At 49.8% G+C, this 18,048-nt stretch overlaps 1 protein-coding gene across 1 annotated transcript in view; it reads left to right on the top strand.

The window, feature by feature from the left end:
* Anpep (alanyl aminopeptidase, membrane) overlaps positions 1-17,228 on the top strand; it is a 25,602-nt gene extending 8,374 nt beyond the window's left edge. Inside the window, exons 5-21 of the mRNA XM_075952754.1 lie at positions 1,200-1,326; positions 1,412-1,566; positions 1,708-1,821; positions 1,919-2,062; positions 2,199-2,264; positions 2,372-2,437; positions 4,110-4,285; positions 4,457-4,542; positions 5,316-5,452; positions 5,540-5,595; positions 6,642-6,789; positions 11,533-11,624; positions 12,194-12,304; positions 12,438-12,605; positions 13,332-13,472; positions 13,826-13,907; positions 16,674-17,228. Coding sequence (XP_075808869.1) covers positions 1,200-1,326; positions 1,412-1,566; positions 1,708-1,821; positions 1,919-2,062; positions 2,199-2,264; positions 2,372-2,437; positions 4,110-4,285; positions 4,457-4,542; positions 5,316-5,452; positions 5,540-5,595; positions 6,642-6,789; positions 11,533-11,624; positions 12,194-12,304; positions 12,438-12,605; positions 13,332-13,472; positions 13,826-13,907; positions 16,674-16,823 — 2,019 coding nt within the window. The 3' untranslated portion in view covers positions 16,824-17,228. The remainder of the gene's footprint in view (positions 1-1,199; positions 1,327-1,411; positions 1,567-1,707; positions 1,822-1,918; positions 2,063-2,198; positions 2,265-2,371; positions 2,438-4,109; positions 4,286-4,456; positions 4,543-5,315; positions 5,453-5,539; positions 5,596-6,641; positions 6,790-11,532; positions 11,625-12,193; positions 12,305-12,437; positions 12,606-13,331; positions 13,473-13,825; positions 13,908-16,673) is intronic.
* The last annotated feature ends 820 nt before the right edge of the window (positions 17,229-18,048 follow it).

The following is an 18,048-nucleotide window of genomic DNA, read 5'->3' as shown; positions in this document are numbered from 1 at the left end:
AGGAACCAAACCTGGGTCCTCTGGAAGAGCAGCAAGCACTCGGGCTCTAAACCTCTAAACTCTCTGCCTCTTAAGTTTGTTTTTTTTTTTCTGAGACAGTCTTTGAGTCTTCTGGTTGTCCTAGAACTCACTCTGTAGACCAGGCTGGCCTTAAACTCACAGAGATCTGCCTGCTTCTGCCTCCCGAGGGATTAAAGTTGTGTGCCACTATGCCTGGCCCCCTTTTTTAAAATTTAAAACAATTTATGTGTGTGGGTGTTTTGCCTATATGTAAGTGTGGGTACCACTGCCATGCCTAGTGTTAGGGTTACTATTGCTCTGATGAAACACCATGACCAAAAAGCAAACTGGGGAGGAAAGGGGTTGTTTGGCTTACACTTTTACATCTTAGTCCATTACTGAAGGAAGCCAGGAAGGAACTCAAGCAGGGCAGGAACCTGGAGTCAGGAGTGGATTCAGAGGCCATGGAAGGGTGCTGCTTATTGGCTTGTTCTTCATGGCTTGCCCAACCTGCTTTTGTATAGAATCCAGGACCATCACAATGGGCTGGACCTGCTCACATCAACCACTAACTAGGAAAATACTTACATTTTGCCTACAGTCCAGTGAGAAATGGAGGCATTTTCCCAATTGGGTTTCCTTCTCTTAGATGACTCTAACCTGTTGAGTTGACATAAAATCAGCCAGCACAGCCATTGAGCTATCTCTCCACCCTTCTGTTTTAAATTTTGAGATAGGGTCGACTAATGTACACAGGCTGCCCTTGAATTTGTGACACTCCTGCTCCTAAGTGTTGAGTTTATATGCATATGATATCATGGTTGGTTTTCTGTTTAATCTAATTGGTCTCCTTCCTGACTTATCAGGGACCTCCAACTCATTGGATTGTGGGATTCCACTGTCTACTCTCCTTGAGATCTCAAACCTGGGGCTGGAGAGATAGCTCAGTGGTTAAGAGCACTGCCTGCTCTTCCAAAGGTCCCAAGTTCAATTTTTAACAACCACATGGTGGCTCACAACCATCTGTAATGAGATCTGGTGCCCTCTTCTGGCTGCAGACAGACATACATGCAGGCAGAACACTGTATACATAATAAATAATTAAATAGATAAATAAGACCCAATCTCTCTCTCTCTCTCTCTCTCTCTCTCTCTCTCTCTCTCTCTCTCTCTCTCTCTTTCTCTCTCTCGTTCTGCAGATTCAAATCTGGGCTCGGCCCAGTGCCATCGATGCGGGCCATGGTGATTATGCCCTGAATGTGACAGGCAGCATCCTAAACTTCTTTGCCCAACATTATGATACACCCTACCCTCTACCTAAGTCTGGTGAGTGACCATGGGGCCTTCACGGGGAGGTAATGCTAGGATCCCCACCCATGCCCGCCCACTCTCACGTGTCTCCCCTCCACAGACCAGATTGCTCTTCCTGACTTCAATGCTGGAGCCATGGAGAATTGGGGGCTAGTGACCTACCGTGAGAGTGCCCTGCTCTTCGATCCCCTGGACTCCTCCATTGGCAACAAGGAGCGAGTGGTCACCGTGATTGCTCACGAGCTGGCCCATCAGGTAGATGACTGTGGGGGAAGCAAGAAGGAGCAGAGGCCTTGGAGTGTCCAGTCCTCGCTTGGCCTGTGCCTAGTAGATGCTTAGCTGCTATTAGTGATGGTAAGGCCTGTGACACTCAGCAGACTCGCGTGTCCCCTGCAGTGGTTCGGCAACCTGGTGACGGTGGCCTGGTGGAACGACCTGTGGCTGAACGAGGGCTTTGCCTCCTACGTGGAATATCTAGGTGCTGACCATGCAGAGCCCACCTGGAATCTGGTAAGCCACCATCCTGGGAATTGGCCCGAGGTGGGAGTGGACTGCCTAGGATACCCCTCCTGGGCCAGTCGCCTGATGGCATTTGGGGACTTTGCAGAAAGAGCTCATAGTGCAGAATGAAGTGTATAGTGTGATGGCCGTGGATGCACTCGCCTCCTCCCACCCGTTATCCAGTCCTGCCGATGAGGTCAACACGCCCGCCCAGATCAGCGAGCTGTTTGACAGCATCTCCTACAGCAAGGTGCTTCTTGGAGGCCCTGAGAGGCACGGGCTGTGGGGAGGGATCTATCCTGCAGGGAACCTCAGCACAGCCGCTGCTCTGGGGATGTCTGTCCCTGGTAGCTTGGCCTTCTGAACTTCCTCTCCTCCTACCCCAGGGAGCCTCAGTCCTCAGGATGCTGTCCAGTTTCCTGACAGAGGACCTGTTCAAGAAGGGCCTTGCAGTGAGTATCGCTCTAGGTGGTCCCTCGGCATGGTGGCTTTTCCCTCAGCACAGCCCTCCACAGCCCTGGGGATCACCTAGCCCTTACCAAGGTTTGTTGTTCTCCAGTCTTACCTCCATGCCTTCGAATACTCCAACACCGTTTATCTGGACCTGTGGGAGCATCTGCAGAAGGTGGGTAACATGCCTTCTCCACCAAAGTCCTAAGGGGACAGCATGCGTGAGACCGTGCCCAGCTTCCCTGTTCACAGTCCAGGCAAACTGTTGGGAGCCTCAGTGGTTCGTCTATAAACTGGGTGTAAAGATAAATCCTTAAAGGCAGTGGGTAAGGCCCCTGCTCACTGTTCACTTTGGGTTCTTTTTCTTCATTTTTTTAGTGGGTTCTCTTCAGTTGGTTTCTCTCATATTGGTTCTGAGGCAGGGTCTTTTTTCTGCATGAACAGTCGACTCCCTGTCTCACTTACGAGTGCTGGGATTGCAGATGCTTGCCAACATATTCAGCTTTTTATTGAGACAGGGTTTCTCTGTGTAGCCCTGGATGTCCTGGAACTTTCTCTGTAGACCAGGCTGGCCTTGAACTCGGAGATCCTCCTGTATTTGTCCCTAGAGCATGTCCTACTGGCCTGTGCCACCAGAGCTGGCCTACTTGATGTTCTTGCTTAGACACGCCATGGTGGGCCTCATGGGGTCACTTAGTGCTGAGAACATGAGCTTCAGGGCACCTATGTCCAAACTACTACCTCTATCCCCCTTCCTCTTCCTTATCTCCTTTTCCTCTTTCTTCTGCCAGAACTTTGGCATTTAACTGACTCAGCACTCCTGACTGCCCTGTGGCCCTCCCTACCTGGTACATCCTTGCATATACCAGCACCTTGGATGCAAACTCTGACCCTCTGTCCCTCCCTGCCTCACATTCTGTCCCTCAGCTTCCAAGCCCTCCTGTCTTCCCCAGAGGCCCCTCTCCTCCCTGCCTCTCCTTAGGGCTGGAGTCCACCCTGCACATGAACCCCCATCACTTTGTCTCCCCCCCAACTTGCCTCCCAGTCTTGTGTGAACTTTGCCCACCCCTCCTCAGCCCCACCCACCTCTCCTCATCAGTGTTTCCTCCTGAGCCCTAGGGCCCCTATCATCCTGCCCAACCACTCCCTGACTGCGGCCCCGTCTGTCTGGGCCCCAAGGCCATCTCTCTGTCTATTAACCACCCCCCATTCTGGCAGCTGACTGGGTGGTGCTTCATTGGATCCTTCCTCCACCACTTGCCTTCCTGCCTTCCAGCAAAGCTTGCTCCCTTTCCCTGTCTTCTGTGGCTCCAGACTTCCCCTGCCTCAGCTTTCCCTTTTGACAGCCCTGCCTCTGCCTGGCTTTTGGGGATTCGCGGTTTTAGTTACTAGCAGATGTCTTTGGCTTTTTGCTGTGACTATAAACGTGGTGCCCATGCATTTGGGAAAGGATGAAAAAGATCCACGAAGACAGTAACAAGGGCTATGGCATCCCCATTCCCTCCTATTGGGGGACCTCTCCTCCACACCCCACAAGCCCTGTCCCTTGGCCTGCCTGTGACACTGGGCACTGCTTTATCTCTCTCTGTTCTCAACATTCAGAAGGTGTCCTGGCCATGGGTCACACCCAGGGGTGTCATCAGTGTGGTGTCAGCTAGAGGCAGAGAGGTTCTCCAGCTCACTCAGCACTGGGCAGACAAAGAGAGGCAGCGCTGATTGGGGTCCCTTGTCCTCCGCTCCCCTGCCCTGTATTAGGGGCACCATAGACTTAGGCTGGCCATAAGGCTGCCTGGGTGTTAGGCACAGGAGGACGATGGTTTGTCAGCCACACTGTGTCCCTCAAACAGGCCGTGAACAACCAGACAGCAATCAAACTCCCAGGCAACGTGAGTACCATCATGGACCGCTGGATTCTACAGATGGGCTTTCCCGTTGTCACTGTGAACACCGCTACAGGAGAAATCTCCCAGGAACACTTCCTCCTTGACCCTGATTCCACTGTTACCCGCCCCTCCGACTTTAAGTGAGCACATAGGGTGACAAAGGCTTGGGTCCCAGGGAAGGGTGGACCACAGGAAGGAGATCATGTGGGGTCAGGAGCACGGTGACACTTGGGATCGACCTGAGAGGGGTACCCATGGTGTGTCCAAGAGTTGCCATCATCACTGACTGGCCTCTGGGTCTCTCACTGCAGCTACACGTGGATCGTGCCCATTCCGTTTCTCAAAAATGAAGCGCAGCAGCGGCAGGAGAGTCACTACTGGCTGGAAACCAAGAGAAGTAATCCAGCCCTATCTTATCTGCTGGCTCCTGGCCCGTGTTCTGGGAGGGGGGGTTATGGGAGAGCTGAGGGAAGATTACCTTCATTATTTCACTCCACAAATGGAGCTGATGCCTTTGTTTCCACTTCACCTTGCTTCTGTGTAGTCTTGGGCAAGTTACCGACCCTCTCTGGCCTTTACTTTCTTTTTTTTAAAAAATATTTATTTATTTATTTATTATGTATACAATATTCTGTCTCTGTGTGTCTGCAGATCAGAAGAGGGCAGCAGATCTCGTTACAGATGGTTGTGAGCCACCATGTGGTTGCTGGGAATTGAACTCATGACCTTTGGAAGAGCAGGCAATGCTCTTAACCACTGAGCCATCTCTCCAGCCCCAGGCCTTTACTTTCTTTTCTGTCAAGTTGACTACATCTGCTCCATTGAGCTGTGTGAAAAGGACAGTGATTGGCAAGTACAGTAAGCTGCCTTATATGACCAGGCACTGAAGAGTCGAAGGTGAAGGCCAATCACAGGCAGCAGAAAGGAAGGCACACAATTAGAAACATCCAGGAACTCTCTGACAGTCTAACTGTAGATTCTGGCTGGAATGACCAGGTGGTGGGCCAGGAATCAGGATCAGGTTCCATGCAAAGGCCCAGAAAGTGAACTGTGTCCTACACAGGCTACCCGTGGAAGTTGGCTAGGTGAGGTAGAGGCTGAGAGGAGGCTCAGGGTCCTTCATGACCTGGGCACACTCCACTCAGTCCTGCCCTTGGCCCTGCTCCACAGGCCAGAATGACACCTTCAAGACCTCTGGAGCCAATGAGTGGGTCTTGCTGAACCTGGGTGTGACGGGCTACTACCAGGTGAACTACGATGAAGGCAACTGGAGGAAGATTCAGAATCAGCTGCAGTCAGACCTCACTGTAGGTATCCCTCCTGCCCTGCCCCATGGGATGATGGGTCATCAGACCGCAGGGTCTGCCCCTTAGTCACTCGGTTTCCTTTTCTAGGCTATCCCTGCCATCAATCGTGCACAGATTATCCACGACTCCTTCAACCTGGCCAGGTGAGTGCCCTCCTGGCTAAGGCAGAAAGAAGCCTGTGACTGGACCTATGTTCTCCCTGCTGTTCTAGATGCCCACCAGGTGCTGTGCCAGGGGTCCCTAGAGCAGCTTCCTGGGGTCCCCACATGACCATTTCACAGAGAAGGATTTTGACAGCGTAAGAACACCTTACCCCAGGTGTCACAGCAGCCACAAACAGGCCCATCCCGCTCTACCGTCCACTTCCTCCCCACAGCCCCAGCTTTCCAGAGTGCTGTGTGCACACCAGACCTACACTTGGTGCTTTTTTAAAAATTAAAAAAAATTCTGGGCTGAGCAGGACAGAGCGGCAGAGCTTGGGCACAGCGATGTTTTTTGAACACTTTCTTTGTGCATGGTGAGGTGCTGAGCTCTTTGACATGAGTGACGTTCCCCAGAGACATCTGGGGACCCAATGCCCACACATGCATAAGCCAGAAGAGGGAGGAAGGGTCCCGCTAGAAGGATCTGGAGAGATGACTCGGTCAGTAAAGTGCTTGGCACTCAGCATGAGGACAACCAAGTTCAGACTCCCTGAGCCCATAAAAGCCTGGTGCAGCAAAGTACTATAGTAGTGTGCCATAACTCTAACACTGTTGGGGAGAGGCTGGTTCCTGGGCTCACTGGCCAGCCGGCCTCATGGACTCTGTGAGTTCTGGGTTCGGTGAGAGACCTGCATCTCAAAAAATAAAATGGAGAGTAACGGTCATTGAAAAAATATGATGAAGAGGCCGACGTTGGCTTCTAGCCTCCACATTCATAGAAGCATTCACACATACCCACAAGCACACACACACAAACAATTATTATAGTAAAAACTAAACAGAATAAGGATAATAGATGAGAAAACATGACTGACGGGGCCCTATTGGTGGCACCACAGAGCACCTGTGTCACCCTTTCCCCCATGGAAAATATGAAGGCATCAGGGGACCCAGGCTTAGATGTGTCCTTGAGAACCTGAGCTAGGGTCCCCAGGGTGTAGTTGGGTTGGGTGGGTGCTGACCTGGGCCTTCCTGTTTGTCTCCAGTGCTCAAAAGATACCCGTCACTCTGGCATTAAGCAACACCCTCTTCCTCTACAACGAAAGGGAATACATGCCCTGGGAGGCTGCTCTGACCAGCCTTAACTACTTCAAGCTCATGTTCGACCGCTCCGAGGTCTACGGCCCCATGAAGGTATGAGTTGCTACTTCCCGCGTCCGAGTTAGACCGCTGGGAAGGTTCATTACCTGTCCAAGCTCTTTCAAGAAAATAAGTAGGTGTGGGTAAGATGACGGAGTCAGAAGGATCTAGAAGGAACAGGCCCAGAGAAGGTTAAAAGAGTAGACACCCCACCATGAAGACAAGATTCCTAGAAAAATCTGCCCATTGGAAATATGGGAAGTTACTGCTTTGGGGAGGTCTGGAGAGGACATCGCACTGGAAGATAAAGGCCTGCCTGTCTTACCAGCCAGGCGCCTTAAACAGCTGTTGCCAGCAGCACTGGTCAGCACTGGTATGGATCTGACCATCACAGCCCATCCTCCCAGGCTGGCAGTAAGGCACTGGTCTTACAGGCTTTGACAGTTCATAGCGTGGCTTAGCTATGTGGAGCTTCCACTGGAGAGACGTCGGAGCTGGCTCAGAATGAAGTCACACCCATGGGATATTCACGGCATCCTTCATAAAAGAGCAAACAGCAGGCAAAGGAATTCTTGACCTGTCTGATAGCTGGTATCGGCTGAGTTACACTGCGGTGCTCATTTGGTGGAGTCTTAGCTCTGTAGACCACATTTAAGAGACTTGTTGTTGGGATTTGATTGATGATTGTGTGTGTATTTTGTATGTGTGGAGGTCACAGGTCAATACCATTTTGGCTAGCCTGTGTTTGTCCACTCAGAGCTGGGCTCCCAGGCATGTGCTTATATGGGATCGGGGATTTGAGTTCAGGTCTTCATGCTTGGGCAGCAAGCACTTTAGCTCCTCCCACCTTGCTGTTTGGGCTCACTGACCCTGCAGCCCAGCTCCTAGCCCTGGGATTGCAGGTCTTGGTGATGTGTCTGTGTGTGTTTGTCTTGTTTGTCTGTGTGGTGTGTATGTGTGTGTGTGTGTTCTGGAAAGTGAACTAACTTATGTTTGCATGGCAAACCCTGATTAACTGAACAAACTCCTTAGCCCAGTTTTTGGCTGTTTTTTTTGTTTTTCTCTTTGTCCATTTTTTAGATATTCTTTGTTGGTTGGCCTGGAACTCCTTTTTTTTTTTTTTTTTTTTTTTTTTTTTTTTTTTTTGAGATAGGGTTTCTATGTAGCTTTGGAGCCTGTCCTGGAACTAGCTCTTGTACACCAGGCTGGCCTCAAACTCACAAAGATACACCTGTCTCTGCCTCCCAAGTGCTGGGATTAAAGGTGTGCACCACCACTGCTCGGTTGGCCTGGAAGTCTTTAAAACTTTTACATTTTTTAACTTTTTAAAAGATGTACATATATATATATATTTATGTATTTTTTTTTAATTTTTCGAGACAGGGTTTCTCTGTAGCTTTGGAGCCTGTCCTGGCACTAGCTCTTGTAGACCAGGCTGGCCTCAAGCTCACAGAGATCCACCCGAGTGCTGGGATTAAAGGCATGTGCCACCACCGCCCGGCTTTATTTATTATGTATACAGTGTTCCGTCTGCACGTATGCTTACATGCCAGAAAAGGGCACCAGATCTCATTATAGATGTGGTTGCTGGGAATTGAACTCAGGACCTCTGGAAGAGCAGCCAGTGCTCTTAATCTCTGAGCCATCTCTCCAGCCCTAATTTTTAATTTTTTTGTGTATGAGTGTTTCTCCTGTATCTATGTTTGCACACCATGTGTGTGCCTGGTGCCCAAAGAGACCAGAAGAAGGTCTGGGGTCCCTGGAACTAGATTTACAGATGGTTATGATCCAACATGTGGGTGCTGAGAATCAAATTCTGGGTCCTTTGGAAGAGCAGCAAGTGCTCTTAACCTCTGAATCATCTTTTTTTTTTTTTATTTATTTAAAAGTAACCCACTATCGGCTTAGGATAGCAAATGCCTGTTTTGGTAAACGGAACTTTTTTGTGCTTGCCCAGGCTCCTCTCAAACTGGTGCTGTAGCACCATCACAATACCAGCATGCAGCATACGCCTGGGGTCTGGATGCCCTTTGGAGCCAGCTGGAGTGCTGTGTGGGCACCTGTGTTCCCCTGTCTAGGAAGGTTTTGTGGACTGATCCCATAGGAGGGGTCGTGCCTTTCCTGGTGTCTTCTGCCACTTCCAGGACTGTTGCTCGGGCCATGCACTAGGTCTTCTGATTGAGAGGCCCTCTGCTTCCTGAATCCCATGGCTCCCTTGTCTATTTTCTCTCAGGGAGTACATGGTCTTGAGAGTTTGGAGGAAGGATTTGTGAGGGTAGGTTTTCTCAGGCAAGTTGTCAGGAATGTCTTTTGTTCTGCTTTCACACTGAGCTGAGAATTTATCTGGATTTGGAAAATCTCTGAATTGGAAATCATGACCCAGAATGTCTAAGGTCTTGATCTGTTGACACCAGGATTCTCATGTTACAGTTGAAAAGTCCAGAGCTTTTGTCATTTCCAGTTCTTGGTATGTGACCAGTTTTCCTTCCTGGAACCTTCTGGGCTCTTCTAGCAGTCTTGGTGGGCCAGTCTGGGTCTTGCCAGCTTGAACACAGATGCGCTGTATCAGAACTATTTTATTGTCCCTCTGAAATTCTTTCCTGTCTGTTGTCCATTTCCGGTCTTTCTGGAAGTCTGAGTAATTCCACTTCTTTCTCTTGCTTTGGCCTGGTTTTTATGTCCCTCCTACTTTCCAGCTTGGGGACTCTTCACTCTCCCTCAGGGAGGGTCCCCCTCACCTGCGGGATGCTTCCCTCTCATTCCTGTCCCATACAGGGTCTTCTCGTCTCTCTTGAGGGCGGTTATTACAGGGCTTGTGGAGTCTCCTTTTCCCTCTGTTGACTTGTTTCCTCTAAGCTTTCTGTTTGTTTTGGTCTCTTGTCAAGTTGGAGGCTGAGAGGCAATTTTGGATATGAGGGTGAGGCAATAAACAGTGACCCGAAGCCGTACCAGAACTGGAACAAAAGGGCGTGGTGGTGCTCACCCTTATCCCAACACTCAGGAGACAGAGGTAGAAGGATCTGAGTGTGAGTCCAGCCTAATCTACAGAGCAAGTTTCTGGCTAGCCAGGGCTACATAGTGAGATGATGATGATGGTAGTGATGGTGATGATGGCAATGATGATGATGGTGATGATAGTGGTGGTGGTGATGATGGTGGTGGTGGTGATGATGGTGGTGGTGATGGTGATGATGGTGGTGATGATGATGATGATAAAGACAACAACCAAAAGGGATTGGAAGCACCATAGGAAGGTGGAAATAGCCATAGGTCCTAAATGTTCTCTCAGGATTGTCTGGCTTCCCTGGCATGGGACTCTGTTGTATATAGTGAAGTTGGCAGCGCCCACTCTTGGGGGACAAAGTGGCAACTGATGGAAACCTCTGCCTCTGACCTCCTTGTAACCCTTCTCACTGTGTGTGGTGCCCAGCACCCCCAGCCTCTCTGGTCCAGCATCTCCTGTAAATGAGGGCCAGCTGCCACTGGAGTTTGACTTACAGACTTGGATTCCAGCCTCTAGTACTCACAGCCCTAGTCTTACCCCAGGTTTTTTTAATTTTGAGCCTCATTACAGCAAGTTCTTTTTATGTTTTTTCTTCATTTTTTCCTTCCTTTCTTTTTTCTTTCTTTTCTCCTCCTCCTCCTCCTCCTTCTTCTTCAGATTTATTTATTCAGTTATTATGTATACAGTATTCTGTATGCATGTGCATCTGCAGGCCAGAAGAGGGCACCAGATCTCATTACAGATGGTTGTGAGCCACCATGTGGTTGCTGGGAATTGAACTCAGGACCTCTGGAAGAACAGCCAGTGCTCTTAACTGCTGAGCCATCTCTCCAGCCCCCCCTCCTCCTCTTCCTTCTTCCCCTCCCCCTTCCCCTCTTTCTCATTCTCCTCCTTCTCCTCCTCTTCCTCCTCTTCCTCCTCCTCTTCCTCCTCCTCTTCCTCCTCCTCTTCCTCCTCCTCCTCCTCCTCCTCCTCCTCCTCCTCCTCCTCCTCCTCCTCCTCCTCCTTCTTCTTCTGCTGCTGCTGCTGCTTTTTTGAGACAGAATTTATCTGTGATTCCTTATCTGTCCTAGAACTTGCTATGTAGACCAGGCTGGCCTGTCTCCCAAGTGTTGGGATTAAAGGTGTGTGCCATCACCGCCTGGCTAGCAAGTCCTTTTCTGCAAAAGCTTGGTGGGCAAATCCTTCATCTCTACCAGGCTGGGCCTACCTCCTTCCTCCCTTCCCAGTGGCCCTGTGTTGGCATCACAGCCACCACTGTCTCTCCTGTAAGAACAAAGATGTTCTTGGGGAGGGGAGAGGTTGATTCCTTTTACCATTGAAGAATGGCTTCAGTATGTCACAGAAGTCAGTCTGCCATATCAAATCAGAATCTGCAAAGGACTTTAATAACAGTGTGGGGCTGACATGAGTTAGATAAAAAAAGAACAGTGCACAGAATTAGTACAGCTAAGAAAGGAATGCAAGAATAAGAGGGGATGAACTTGCTGGCTTGGAAATTGTAGTTTGGGTCTGTCCGCTGTGTTTGCACATCTGTGTTCCCTAAATTGCTCACAATAAGAACAGGAAGGGAGACCTGGTGTTACAGTGATGGGTGGATGACGTGGGTTAGGACTGACCGGATTTGAGGAGAAAGAACACCAATTCAGCCATCTGAAACCTAGACTGAGGTGCTGGCCTTGGGCGCAGCCTGACTTCTCCCTGACTGCCAGTACCCACTGACGCCTGCAGAGACTGCCAGCCCAGGCAGGTGGACATGGATCCTTGACACTGCTCCTACATTCTTTCCCCAGAAATACCTGCAGAAGCAAGTCGAGCCCCTCTTCGAGCACTTCAGAAATAAAACCGGCAATTGGACCAATCGCCCAGATACGCTCATGGAACAGTAAGTGTGATTTTTATGAGCCCGGACCTCCCACATGACCTGAGAGCTGAGTACACTACCTGGAAGTGTTCTCTGGATCCTTCCATGTCTGACCACCAGCCAGGAAGAGAGCCCTCCTAACTAAGCGCAGGGAGCTCTCTTGAGAACCCACCTGGCCTGTGGGCTCTTTTAGCGTTTTGGGTTTTGTGGGTTTCTTTGTCACAGGGTCTTATGTAGCCCAGGCTGGCCTGGAACTTTTGATCCTCCTGCCTCAGGCTCTCAAGTGGTAGAATTACAGGTGTGCATCACCACCCTCAGTTTGTACAGTGTTGGGATCAAACCCGAGGTTTCCTGATTGCTGCAAACGTCTACAAATTGAGCTACGTCCCCAGTCCTAACTTCATTAACAAAGACTCAAACCGAAAGCCTGAGGCTACCTTGGGAACCCAGAAATCACAGGCAGGAAGAAAGCAGAAAAATCCCTAAAGAGTCAGGTGGACCAGAGTCTTAGGGCCCTGGCTGTGTGGTGTTGAGAGGTCTTGGTGGGGGTCCGGGCAGGATGTGCTAACCACATGTCACCCCTGGGACAGGTACAATGAAGTTAACGCCATCAGCACGGCCTGCTCCAGTGGCCTCTCAGACTGTAAGGACCTGGTTTCTAGACTTTATAATGAGTGGATGAACAATCCTGCTGTTAACCCGTGAGTGTTCCCTGGCTCCTTCCCTGCCTGTCCTCTTCTGCCCCTTGGTCTAAATAGAGCCCCTGGCCAGTCACTGGCTACTCCTTGCTCCCTATTCTCCATTGATCCTTTGCTCCCGACTCCCCCACGCCAGTATCCACCCCAACCTTCGGTCTACTGTCTACTGCAATGCCATTGCTTTCGGCGGTGAGGCTGAGTGGGACTTTGCCTGGGGACAGTTCCGGAACGCCACTCTGGTAAACGAGGCAGACAAACTCCGAACAGCCCTGGCCTGTAGCAGGGATGTGTGGATTTTGAACAGGTGAGGACATGGCCCCACCCACACAGACTCAGCCAAGCCTCTGTACTCCTCTTCCTACAGCCTGGCAGCTTTGTGCTGGTGAGGACAGAGAAGCTCAGACACAAAACATTAATAGCCCAATGACCACAGGCTTAGTAAGTGACTGAGCCAAGACTGGAATACAGGGTTAAGGTCAGGGTCGGATCCCTAACTCTTAACTGCTGTGGACTCTGCTGTGAGCATCAGGGCAAGGTCTCCTGCACCTCAGTGAGGTCTCTCCCACCCTGGTAGCCCTCTCAGAGGCCAGACCTGCAAAGTTCCAGAGACCACTGCTAGAGATTGTTTCTGATCCACAGGACACTCATGACCCCTAGATCCATGAGTGCTCCCTCAGCGTTAGTGACAAACCATTCAACTGAGTCTAGTTTCACGTCAAAATGAGGAGCTGCCACCCTACCTGGTGTGAGGGCTGCAATGGCTTGAACTTCTTCCTTCCTTCATCTGTTCTCGGGGAGATGTAGGGCGGCACATGCTTGCATGGCCACTGACCCTGTGACCCTGTGTAGGTGACTCAGTTTCCCACCTGCAGAGGAGGGGTAGCACTCGGGTTGCCCCACAGCCCTTCACACATCAAAGGGATGTTGAGCAACACAAGAGGCAGTGATTGGGTGTGAGACATCAGGCTCTCAATCCTGTATCATGGCACCACAATTCTCAAGTGGTCCCTACCCTTGCCTCCTGCTGCAGGTACCTGAGTTACACTCTGAATTCTGAGTACATCCGGAGGCAGGATGCTACTTCCACCATCATCAACATTGCCAACAATGCGGCTGGGCAATCTCTGGTTTGGGACTTTGTCCGGAGCAACTGGAAGAAGCTCTTTGAGGAGTGAGTCTGATTGGGGTGTTGAACTACCAATGGCCAAGGCTGGGGTTGCCGGGGTGATCCACACGCCTCCCCACCCCTGTGCTGGACTTTCTTACCTAGAAAACTGTAGCCAGGGGGAAAATCTCCGACAGGGACAAGGAGTCAGGGACCTACAGCCTGAGCTGTGTTCAAGACTTGGCTTCTGCATGTCCTGGCAGGGTCTCTTTGGGATCTTGGGGTGTCCATTTTGTTTAGTCTCCTTGTGTCTTCTTCAAAACGGATGTAAAATTCTATAGTTCCCTGACACTCGCAGAGATTGTCCCTTAGGTCTCTGCCCCTCCACTGCTCACACTCATCCTTCCCCCACCCCACAGCTACGGAGGAGGATCTTTCTCCTTTGCCAATCTCATCCGGGGAGTGACCCGGCGCTTCTCCACCGAATATGAACTGCAGCAGGTAAGGACCAGACCTGTCCCGTCCCAGGCTCTATTTGTCCCAGTTGAAGGTGGTGGTGTCTACTCACAGAACAAGGACCAAATAGAGAGACTTTGTATATATTAATGTTTCCATTTTAAAAAAATCTTGAATTTTAAAATTTAGTCATTGATTGATTGCCTAGGCTAACCCTTAGCTCCTAGCCTTAGTCTTCCGAATAACTAGGATTGTATACCTAGATTCCCTTATCTAAAAATTGAGTTACAATCCATGTACCATAAAATTTACCATTTTAGGTGCTTTCTAGTATAAGTTTGTACAAACCAGTCTTTGCCACCAGCTCCCCAAAGAAATCCTCTAGTTACTAGCAGTTCCTCCTCCTTTCTGTCCCATCCCCCTAGCTCCTGGCAATCACTCATCTACTTCACTTTTGCATTTCATAAAATAGAACCATGAAATTTCGTGACCTTTTTTTAAAGCAGAATTATGTAATATGTGACCCTTTCATGTCAGGTTCCTTTCATTTAGCATCTCAGGTTTAAAAGGTTTGTTCCTGTTGTAAGACGCATGGTTCCCTTGTATGGCTGAGTAGTGTTCCCTTGTGCCGATGCACCACGTCTGTTCCTCCACTCCTCAGCGGATGAGCTTTTCAGTTCTTCCTTTTCTTTTTTTTTTTGGCTTTTATGAACAGTGTTGCTGTGAACATTTATGCATGTAGTTTTATACAAACATGCTTTCATTTCTCCTCGGCGTATTGCTAAGAGTGGACTTGCTGGGTCATTGCTTTCCTTCACGTTTAGCTTTTTTGAATAAATGGCCAAAATGTTGTCCGGAGCAAATTTACTGTTCCAACATTCCTGCCGACAGTGTAGGATGGTTCTAATTTCTCAGCGTCCCTGGGCGTTGTTATGGTCTTTTCTGGATGAATAATGAGGGGAGCTTACTGGCCGTCGGCATATCTCTGGAATAACTTCTGTCCGTGTCTCTTGCCTGGTTTGAAATTAGGCTGCTGCCTTTTATTGCTGTTCTGTGACCGTTCTCTGTGGGTTTTTAATACAGCTGCATGGTTCACAAACATCTCCCCCCGTTCTGTGGGCTGTCTTTTCACCTTTGATACGTACATATTTCTATTTTGTTTTGTTGAGATGGTCTTACCATACAGCCCAGGCTGGCCTTGAACACACGATCCTCCTGCTTCTGCTTCCCACTTGCAGAGACTCTTTATTTATTTATTTTTGATTTTTTGAGACAGGGTTTCTCCGTAGCTTTTTGGTTCCTGTCCTGGAACTAGCTCTTGTAGACCAGGTGACCTCGAACTCACAAAGATCTGCCTGCCTCTGCCTCCCGAGTGCTGGGATTAAAGGCGTGTGCCACCACCGCCTGGCAGAGACTCTTTACTTTTTATGAAATTCAGTTAATTTGTTATTTTTCTTTGCTTATACTTGAGTGTCATATCATTTTAGGCCTGTGTGTTTTAAAGAGTTGTTTTCTTTTCTCATATGTAGAATATTTTAAAAGTGTATTTGTGGTACTGGTGCTTCAACCCAGGACTTGACATGAGAGCAAGCGCTGTACCACTAAGGTGCACCCCTACACCTTTGGTTTTGGGTTTTTTGTTTGTTTTCTTTTCTTTTTTTGTTTTTGTTTTTTGGCTTTTTAAGACAGGGTTTCCCAGTAGCTGTAGCCCAGTCCTGGAACTCACTCTGTAAACCAGGCTGGGTTCGAACCCACAGAGATCCACCTGCTACTGCCTCCCGAGTGCTGAAATCAAAGGCGTGCACCATCACACCTGACTCAGTTCTTAAATTTTCTGGTGCTGTTCTAAGGGGGCAATCGTGTCGCTTCTCAGGTTGTCATGGCTGTTCCTAGGTGTACCGCTGATGTAGTGGATTGTGAAACCTTGCTAAATTATTAGCTCTCACAATTTTCTTTTATGTCTTCTGGTCCTGGGTATGGAAGCGAGGGCTTCACACATGCTGGGCAAACTGTCGGTGAGAGGTACCTTAACCTGAGTTCTAACAGTTCTTTCGCGGACACCTTAAGATTCGGTGTGCACAAAACCATATTGTGAATGGATAGTAATAGTCTTCCAGCTGGGCGGTGGGGGCACACACACGCCTTTAATCCCCACACTCAGGGAGGCAGGGGCAGGCAGAGCTCTGTGAGTTTGAGGTCAGCTTGGTCTACAGAGTGAGTTGTAGGACAGCCAGAGCTACACAGACAAACCCTATCTCGAAAAACCAAAAAAAAAAAAAGTCTTCTACCCCACTTTATTGAAGTGATTTATTATTTTAAAGTGATGAGGGCCTCGATCAGGCTTGTGTGCTCCTGAGCTACACCCCCACCCCTGTATCTACTTCTTTGTAATAAATAAATAAATAATAAATAAATAAATAAAAGCTACTTAGGCATTGAAGCCACTGGGTCATCAGAGGGTCAGAAATTCCCGCAGTTGTTGCTCCTATGTGGCACCTTTCATTTGCTCACTACCGGGTTGAGATTCTTAAGCTGAAAGTCAGGGCCAACTCATTGGAATATTGTGCAATGGAGCCCGATACCCTCTTTACAGATTCCACCTGGGGCTGTGATTTCCCCACTTCTGTGTAGAGAGTACTTCTAGCCCCACGAAGTGGTGAGGGATTTAGTTCCTTATACAGGGAACAAGACACGGTCTCCATCCCCAGGGACCTGTGAGAGGGTGAGAGGATGAGAGACTGGGAAAGCCCCTCTCTTCTCAGGGCTGAGTTTGAGAGCCAGCCCAGACCTGACGCTTTGTTTTCCTGGCAGCTGGAACAGTTTAAGGCGGATAACCAAGATACAGGCTTCGGCTCGGGCACCCGGGCTCTGGAGCAAGCTCTGGAGACGACGAAAGCCAACATTAAGTGGGTGAAGGAGAACAAGGACACGGTATTCCAGTGGTTCACAGCAAACAGCTAGGAATGAGACCTGGACCTGAGAGCCACTTGGTCCCTGCGACACCAATCAACTCTCTCGGCAGTCTGTGCAGGGTCTCTGTCCTCAGCGCACCATACACCAGCATCCTACCCTCAAGGACCCTGTGGAGCCAGCCTTGCTTCTATTGGTCAGGCTGCTCTGACACCGCCCAGCCCTTGCCCCTCATGCCAACTCTGCCCCAGGCCCAGGCCTCTGGGGCTGATCTCAGGGAAGCCCAGCTTTGAGGCCAGATTAAGAAGACTTTACTGGACCAACGGCTGCCCGGATAGAGTCACCCTGCACACATTACCGCTTTCCCCACAGGACCCAGAACCAAAGAATCAACAGGGCACCAAGATCTATATATATTTTTAAGAGAAAATGTAAATAAAGAATTTCTAAAATCAGCTCGCAGACTTTTGTCACTCACAGTTGGGGAGGCTGGAGAGGGGAGCTGGGGGAGCATGCTATAGGGGAGTGGAGGAAGGAGCATGCCTCCTGGCCCCATACAGTGTCTTGCAGCCGATTCCAAGGACAAGTTTTTAGGGTTGGGCCCTGAGGAACCTCCTGGAAGTTGAGGGGGGTGGGTATGGTGGTTCCCACAGGATCCTCTCTACCAGATCTCAAGGGGGCAGTGTGCTGGGTGTGGCCCTCCTATTGTGGGCACTCAAAGAGACACTGGGCACCTGGGAATGGGGAAAAGGTATAGTAGAGACCCCAAACCTAAATGCTGAGTCATGACCTTGGGCATGAACCTCCTCTCCAGGCTCCCAGGTCGATTTTCTGGGGAACCAGAAGGGCTGGGCTGCTGGGTGAGGAGAACTTGGGAAGACTTGAATGGAGAGTGGCTGGAGCTAAGGACAGCCTCTTGTGCCAGACACATATTGGCCCCTGGGGATTGCAAAGGCGCAAAAGCACCAGGCTGGGCTGCCCGTCTCTATTTACAAATTTAAAAAATGAGCAAGCAAGGCACAGTGGCCCACTCTTGTTCCCAGTTCCCAGCAGACAGAGGCAAAAAGATCAGGGGTCAAGCTAGGCACAGTGATACACTCTTGCTCCCAGCAGACAGAGGCAGAAAGATCAGGAGTTGGAGACCAGCCTAAGGAAACCCTATCTGACGAAGGAGGGAGGGAGAGGGAGAAGAGAGAGAGAATTAAACATAATAAGCACACTGGGAAGTACTGATAAAGGGCCCCAGTGCCTCCCAAGTCCATCTCTGTCACAAGCT

Source organism: Microtus pennsylvanicus, chromosome 18, assembly GCF_037038515.1.
Source record: "Microtus pennsylvanicus isolate mMicPen1 chromosome 18, mMicPen1.hap1, whole genome shotgun sequence".
NCBI lineage: Eukaryota > Metazoa > Chordata > Mammalia > Rodentia > Cricetidae > Microtus > Microtus pennsylvanicus.
Note: the sequence above shows the minus strand (reverse complement) of the source record. Positions and strands in the feature narration are given on the sequence as shown.